The sequence below is a fragment of the Bombyx mori genome, chromosome 4 (genome assembly GCF_030269925.1).
Source record: "Bombyx mori chromosome 4, ASM3026992v2".
Taxonomy (NCBI): domain Eukaryota; kingdom Metazoa; phylum Arthropoda; class Insecta; order Lepidoptera; family Bombycidae; genus Bombyx; species Bombyx mori.
In genome coordinates, this window is record NC_085110.1 from 5329249 (window position 1) to 5337669 (window position 8421).

Genomic DNA, 8421 nt, shown 5'->3' on the forward strand with positions numbered 1-8421 from the left:
ATACGAATATCTGTATACCAAACTGCTACACAAAAAAAAAACAGTAAAGAAAGGATGAATGTTATTTATTTTATCTTCACAATAGCTAATTACTACATCAAAGCGTCTGGAATTGCAGCTTTAGAGAAATATAATGTTATTTGGTTGCTCTTGCATATAAATATCTAAACAGATTACTTAATTTTTTAAAAATTTACATGCACATGTCCAGGGAAAAATAAAGTTACTTATTTTAATAAAATAGAGAAAACAAAAGTGCAAAACTCAGATGACATTAAGAACCTTGGAGCATTGAACAAAGAAAGAAAAAGAACTTTATTGAAATTTATTCATAATAGAGAAATAAAAACTTAAGTTAATTTATATAAACTATTTTTTCTTCTCTTCTTTATCTTTCTTCTCTACTTTTGCCTTTTCATCTGTTTTTTTATCATCTTTTTCATCTTTTTTTTCTTTTTTATCTTTCTCATCTTTCTTTCCTTCCTCTGCATCTCTATTTGTAATTTTATTGTTGATCAAATTGTGTAATGCTATTATGGATCTCACTAAAGCAGCTAAATATACCACAAGTGATTGATCATTGGTTTTGACATACAAATTATCAATGAAATTATCATTAGCAATATCTGGCAGCAAATTGAAGATGTCTTGCAACTGGTAAATAATCTGGTGGTTCATTGGCAAGGAGCCCTGCCCAACCTGAACAAGGTAATCTCTAATTTCTGTCAATTGTGAGTGAAGACCTTTTAAGCCGAGCAACTGGTTAGTGATACGCTGTGAAAGACTGCCCACAGTGGTATCCTTGATATCTCTTAACAAATGCTCTACTCCCACTTCTTCAGCCTCCTCTGCACCAATTTCACTTGGAACATGTTCAAAGGTCCTCGAAGTTGGTGTACCATCATCGTGTACTTCCTCTACTGCTTGGTAAGCTTCAGTCGGTAGACCAAGATCTTTAGGTTTAGCATCAATAATTACAAGCACTGAATTTGGGCAATAACGCCTAATTAACTCATTTATTGCTATGTCATTCTGATGAAGTTTAGGTCCAGTGTGGTACCAGCCAACAACTTTTTCCCTGGCGTTAACCTTTTTGAACATACCATACATGTTCTCTAAGTAATCATGGTCAAGGAACCAGACAGATTTGTCTTTGTCGTCTTCATCAAACGGGACTGAAAAAGATATAATTTTTATTTTTCAGATTAATTTAGGAAAAAGAAGAGTTCATCGTCTAAGACATTATGTGAACAGTGGAAATTAATATGTATTACTTAATGACATGATCATTGAATATTAAAAATATAAATAATCTATTATTTGTAGTTTAGAGTGATAGAAAGTTGCAATTTCAGGAATACAATGAACAAGTTATTTTAAACCAAAGAGTACTTACGAGACAATAATTTTATACTAACCTGCGAAGCTGTTCGATACGTCTAAGACACCCTTGGCTCTCCAACAACCCAATAGAACACCGACTACTCGTTTCTGATTCCCGATTTTACTCATGCGGTTAAAATGGTCCACGACACTGAGCAACACTAACGGATGAACCACCACTTTGGTGGTTACTTTCGTGGTGGCTACTTCTTGACTAGGCATCTTTATGATCTTTACGTAAGTATTTTTACTTATATATTCGGGATTTGTTGCTGTTCTATTTTATATTACAAAGTTATTATTCATTAAACTACACGAAATTAGAGTAACATATTATTATTTACTATGTCGGCTCGGCCAGTTAAAATTTGACAGTCATTCTCATGTAGTTTTAATAATTATTGTACAGTCATTGGTAGCTCGACTTTTAGCCAATTTCATTTCTCCGCCTCTCCATTCTATAATAACTAGTAGTGATCTGTGAAATAGAGTTATTTATTTACTTACATAAACTTAGCTTTTTCTTTTCATACTGCTAATCTATACAGGTCATAAAAACTAAAGTGGTAACTTACTGGTGGTAGGACCTCTTGTGAGTCCGCGCGGGTAGGTGTAGGTGTAGGTGCATATTTCTGCCGTGAAGCAGTAATGCGTTTCGATTTGAAGGGTTGGCAGCCATTGTAACTATACTCGAGACCTTAGAACTTATATATCAAGATGGGTGGCGTATTTACGTTGTAGATGTCTATGGGCTCCAGTAACCACTTAACACCAGGTGGGCTGTGAGCTCGTCCACCCATCTAAGCAATAAAAAAAATAAAAGTGATACCGTAAAATGGGGTGATTAGGGATTGAGAGGTGAATAGGGAAAAAACCAGGTCTTTCGACGCTCATATTAGTTTTTTAATCGTTGCAAAATCTTCCATTTTTTGTAGTGTAATAGTAGAGTATTGAAAGTTTAGAAAACAACTGTGAATATGCATGATAATAACTGCTAACTTATAAAAATCGCATTTCAAATTAACTTTTTGTGGTGGTAATTATTTTAGTGCTAGAAACTTTGCTCTCTTTTATTTATTTGATAATAAGAGAAAACGATTGTGATTTATAACGTTATTTAGTGTTTGAACCATCATATATATTAAAGGTAAGTCTCAGTTGTTTTTGGTTTTAATGTTTTTGATAATATAGAAATACATGTAAAAATCTGTAGTTTTTGGGAATAATGGGGACGTCTCGGGTACGAATAACAACGAAAAAGGGGTCAATTGGGATGAGAATTGGAATTGAGAACGTCCTAAGTATAATTAAGTACAGGTTTGTAGGGTTGTCTATGTAGTTATAATAATTTTTTTAAATGGGTTAGTAAGAATCTGGTTTATTGATGATGTTTTTGTCTAGAACTTTTATTAAAAATTATCAATGCAGTGTTATTTTGCAGTGTAATGCAGTGTATTGTTTTCTATTTTTATTATGCCTTGCGTGTACGTATCAAAGAGTGCAAAGCCTTATAAAAGATATGATCCCTTAATATTAAAAACAGCAATAGAAGCCTATGAAATTGGCAATAAGTCTTTAGTTGAAATAGCTAAGCAATATAACATAAGTAAGTCGGTTTTGCACAGACATGTAACAAGAACAGTGAAATCTCAAGGTGGACAAAAATGTCTAAGTAATACTTAACAAAATATATTAATATTTGTTCAGAGTGGGGGTATCCACCTGATTAATCCATGGAATAACCGAGACACCTAATCTCTTAACCCAGATAAAAATATCAGCCTAAGTACTTACCAAGAACGAAGAAATATAAATCGTTTATAAAAAAGCCCGCTCGTTCGAATTTAGGTGCTTACTCTCCCTTAAACAGAATCCTTTGGAACTATAATAATGTCGACGGTAGCGCAGTGTCCGTCAATGTTCATTCGGAGTTGTCCGATTGCGCTGAACTAATTTTAAGTGATGAAATAAATGTTTTTTCTAATTATAATTTCCCAAGTAAATATAAATTATTCATAAGTAATTAAATGTAATCAAGTTTTAGTTGTATTTTTTATTTATTTTTGTTGTCAATGAATTGTCGATTGCACCTATAATTGAGGTGACATCTGCCATATACTTTTGTCAGTTTTTCAATGTTTTTTATTGATGATCACTTTGTTGGTGCAACTAAATAAATTAATTAATTAAAACCAAGTAGTGCCAGCCCTAGCAAATTTCTCTATTAACACAAATTTCTTCACAATTAACCGCAATTACCGGGTAAATAGGGATAACACCTATTTTTGCCTTTTTTGCTTAAACTGGAATGCTTTAAATTGGATAGCAAAGATACCCCCAAGACTCAATCATTTTGATCCTGATATAGCATTTTAAACATCAACAACTACTTGAAAATTGTTCATCAAATTGGAATTTGTCCCTAATCACCCCGTTTTACTGGTTCCTGTAAGCGTTTTACTACTTTTTGGCGGGAACGCAAGGAGTGAAGTTGTGTGATTTGTTTTATTTTATTTATTTAGTGATTCTTCAGGTTTAAATGCGTAATAACAGTGGTTTATTAACTGTTTAGTATCTGTGAAAGTGCACAAAGGTGGGAAAATAAACCAAAACCGCTGAACCTACCTTCTCGGAATCCTCCAAAAAGTCCACTGAAAAAGTCTCAGTAAATGACCACCATTTTACTGAGATTATATTTTATACCATCTCATCTCATTTCATGCCATATTTCATATTAATCAACTTCATTTCACTTCATATTAGTTCATATTACTGTTTTTCCAATATAAAAGTTTGGGCTGTATGACTGTACCTTTGCCGTTCCAGTTGGAAAAATAGAACTACTACCTAGTAGTCCTAGTACCGTACCTATAGATTATACCAAAGAGTATGTAACACTACGTTTAGATTATACAATTAATATATTTGAGACCGTACCGTAAAATGGGGCGATTAGGGACAAATTCCAACTTTATGAGCAATTTTAAGGTAGTTGTTGATGTATATAATGCTATATCAGGATCAAAATGATTGAGTCTTGGGGGCATCTTTGTTGTCTAATTTAAAATTATGCAATAAAGCATTCCAGTTTAAGCAAAAAATGCAAAAATAGGTGTAATCCCTATTTACCCGAAAATTGCGGTTAATTGGGACGAAATGAGAAATTTGCTAGGGTTGGCACTACTTTTATTTTTATATATAGTTTTAATTAATTTATTTATTTAATTGCACCAACAAAGTGATCATCAATAAAAAAAATTGAAAAACTGACAAAAGTACATGGCAGACATCACCTCAATTATAGGTGCAATCGACAGTGCTGATATTTCTATCTGGGTTAAGAGATTAGGTGTGTCGGTTATTCCATGGATTAATCAGATGAATACCCCCACTCTGAACAAATATTAAATATTTTATTATGTATTACTTAGACATTTTTGTCCACCTTGAGATTTCATTAATCTTGTTACATGTCTCTGCAAAATCAACTTACTTATATTAAATTGCTTATCTATTTCAAATAAAGACTTATTCCCAATTTCACTTCGAATAAACCAGATTTTTACCAACAAATTTAAAAAATATTGTTATAACTACATAGACAACCCTACAAACCTGTACCTATTTATACTTAGGTCGTTTCCATTTCACGTATTCTCATCCCAATTGACCCCTTTTTCGTTGTTATTTGTACCTAAGACGTCCCCAATATCCCCAAAAACAACAGATTTTTACATGTATTTTTATTTAATCAAATACATTAAAACCAATAACAACTGAGACTTACTTTTAATATATATGCTGGTTCAAACACTAAATAACGTTTATAAATCATAGTCGTCTTCTATTATTATCAAATAAATAAAAGAGAGCAAAGTTTCTAGCACTAAAATAATTACCGCCACAGGAAGTTAATTTGAAACGCGATTTTGTATAAGTTAGCAGCTATTATCATGCATATTCAGAGTTGTTTTGTGAACTTTCAACATTCTACTATTAAACTACAAAAAATGGAAGATTTTGAAATGAATATAAAACTTATATTGAGAGTTGAAAGATTTTCCCGGTTTTTTCCCGATTCGCCTCTCAATCCCTAATTGCCCCATTTTACCGGTACCTACTACACTACTACTACCTACATACCGTACTTCCGAACTTCATTAAAGGTTAATAAATTACACTTTAGAGGGACATAGGTACCTATTAATTAATTTAAATATCTGTGTTTTAGAGCTAGAACTAGATTTCAAAAATGGCAAATAAAACCATTACGTTTGTCACAGGAAATTTAAAAAAACTCGAAGAGTTTCGAGCCATATTAGGAGCAAATTTTCCATTTGAAGTCGTAAGTCACAAATTGGATTTGCCTGAACTACAAGGAGAAATTGATGAAGTGTCAATAAAAAAATGCCAAGAGGCCGCTCGACTCCTTAAGCAGGCTGTAATTGTGGAAGATACGAGTTTATGTTTCAATGCATTATGTGGCCTGCCCGGTCCTTATATTAAATGGTTCCTGGATAAATTGAAGCCGGAAGGACTGCCCAGATTATTGGCTGGATGGGAGGATAAATCTGCTGTAGCCGTCTGCACTTTTGCCTATTGTAGTGGTGAGAAAGATAATGTCATTCTGTTCCAAGGACGAACAAAAGGAATAATCGTAGAACCGAGAGGTACGAGGGATTTTGGATGGGATTGTGTCTTCCAACCAGCAGGTTACAACAAAACATATGCAGAATTACCAAAAACAGAGAAGAATTTAATTTCACACAGATACAAGGCTCTAGAAAAACTAAGAAACTATTTTATAGAAAACACAAACAATTGAAACTTAAAACAAAAGTATAAATAAAATTATAATAACTAATAATAAATAAAATAAGGTAAAATGTTATTTTTTACCAGTTAGAACAGTGAAAAAGAGTCTAGTCCTACTAATATACAGGAACACATGTTTGAGTATAACATAATTATCTTACCAATTTTTGCTACCATATAAATGTTGGGGTTTGAAAGACATGAAATATATGAAATATATACCTTTACCAGTTTTTCTATTTAGGATTCCAGCCCCTAATGCAATCTGCCAAGAAGGCCATTCACAATGTAATGTTGGGTTTTATACAATCTTAACCACATGTATATGAAAATGTTACCACAACTATAGGTAATGGGAAAGTGAAGATATTCCACCAAGTCGGAGTTATTGTTCAGAAGACCAATAGTTAAATTTTATTTGGAACTTGTGAATACATAAATCGATTTTAAAGATTGTGATTCAAATGTTTTCCACATTGATTATTCTATCGAAACATATAATTATAGACTATAACTGCTATGGCTACAAAGTTAATTGCTGTTGGATGACTTGATAATATCTTGTGTTTTGTGTAGCTGTACTCAACATTGGTGTCACATTTATAATTTAAATTATAAATTTATAATATAAATGTGGAAGTTGCAGATGCATCATTGCAGGTCACCAGTTCGTAATGAACGACAAAGTGAAGATCTTCGACTGATAAATTATTATTTAAAAAAAACATTATTTTATGAAGCTCTCTCCTTAAGAATTGATTTCTTTTTAATGATACCAGTGCAAAAAAGTTTTTTTCATTCAAGGTAGATTTGACAAAAGTTTATTTATAGTTAAATCTAGCTTTTAGTTTTTCATTAAATTAATTACGACGTTTCCTTTTTATTTTACAGATTTTTCATGTTGTCCATGTGTTGATTAAACCCTAAAAGCTTTATGACTAAGACCCGAAAACTGAAAAAAATAGGTACATACTAAAATTATAGGCTCTATATCACCCCTAATCATCAATTATAGATAAGACTACAAATGAAAGAATATTAATGGCCTGTGCTGTGTGACATTCCATTGTCCATCTACAGTATAATATAATTATGGAGGGTAGAGTAAGCAGAACCGTCTCTGTGTGTCTGTTAAAATAGTGGTCAAATTAAAAAACCGTGTAAATTTAAAAAAAGGCGTCTTAAGTTATTTGAATAACATAGAGAAATAAAAAAGGACGAAAGAACTGTAAGCACTACAAAATCACTAAAAGTATTTTATTTAAAGCTGATAAGAAAATGCAATCGATGTCTCCACGTTTTACCACAGCAATAATTTTAGGTTATATTGACGATATTAGTTTGGACTACGTAACCATGTGAGTTCTTGTTTATTACACTCAATTACATTGTCACTAACTACGCTAGTCATGAAATGTATTAAATTTTGTAACTCAGCAAACCTCAATCATTTTTTGTCCCTACCTGGCTGAGAGGCTATTTCAGCGTAACCTTAACTAGTAGGTGAGCTCACGGGGCTCAAATCTGACGACGTTGCTAACACGAATCCTAGCAAGAGCTGTGCTTCGCAGACTCTAACACCGGATCGAAAACGCGACCCACTGAGAAGATCCGGCGAGAAACTCAGTGGGCTGTGTCTGAGGGTTAATTTACTCGTCGAGCCCTTCGTCGCAAGCGACGGGTTCGACGAGAATGAGGACCGGTGCTTGAAGTACCTAAAAGCACCGTTAGTGGATCGGGAGGATCCGAGATGACGTGTTTTGGGCGACGTCGACTGCTTTCCATTCTGTCCGCAGGATCGGGAATGTAGTTACCGGCGGCCACGATGAGAGGGTTCTCGTGTCGTGCCGCTTTATCGAAGTGGCGCATCGACGCCAACTGAAGATACTTACTGATGCACTCTTAAGTCCAGGTCGTCATGGAGGTCAACGTTCCTGACGAACCACGTAGCTCAGACGGCTATCCAGCAAAAACGGGATCGAATAACTTGGAATGATTTGAAGGTAGTGCGGGCCGCGTGAGCGAACACTGCACTTGCATAGGTCATGACAGGGCTTATGCAAGTTTTGTAGAGTGTCACCTTATTTCTAAGGGACAATTTACTTCGCCTGCATATCATCGGATACAGGTGTCCTAGTATGAAGGCGGCATGATCGCGTACCGTCTTTATCTGGGGGCGGAATGTCATCCCTCTGTCGAGGGTGACGTATTTGACCTTCGGGG

At 34.0% G+C, this 8421-nt stretch overlaps 2 protein-coding genes across 4 annotated transcripts; one reads left to right on the forward strand and one right to left on the reverse strand.

Annotated features, from left to right (window-relative positions):
• Positions 1-49: 49 nt before the first annotated feature.
• Positions 50-1754, reverse strand: LOC733131 (proteasome 26S non-ATPase subunit 7; the record flags this gene model as incomplete). Its single annotated transcript, NM_001047078.2, is given in 2 exon segments — positions 50-1175; positions 1419-1754. Coding segments are annotated over 2 exon segments (993 nt in total). The 5' UTR covers positions 1606-1754.
• A 3547-nt stretch (positions 1755-5301) lies between these two features.
• On the forward strand, positions 5302-7081 carry LOC733043 (inosine triphosphatase). 3 transcript variants are annotated; one of them, XM_038021740.2, is made up of 2 exons: positions 5302-5496; positions 5615-7081. In XM_038021740.2, exon 2 carries the CDS (start codon positions 5636-5638, stop codon positions 6206-6208), a length of 573 nt encoding a protein of 190 aa, XP_037877668.1. In that variant the 5' UTR covers positions 5302-5496; positions 5615-5635; the 3' UTR covers positions 6209-7081. The 3 variants fall into 3 exon arrangements, with proteins under 3 accessions (XP_037877668.1, XP_037877667.1, NP_001040500.1); XM_038021739.2 differs by having other exon boundaries at positions 5396-5549; NM_001047035.2 differs by lacking the exon at positions 5302-5496 and having other exon boundaries at positions 5560-6245.
• Positions 7082-8421: the final 1340 nt, after the last annotated feature.

What these genes read in the sequence shown, in the direction of transcription:
- LOC733043 (XM_038021740.2), top strand. Translation starts at nt 5,636, where the DNA reads ATGGCAAATAAAACCATTACGTTTGTCACAGGAAATTTAAAAAAACTC.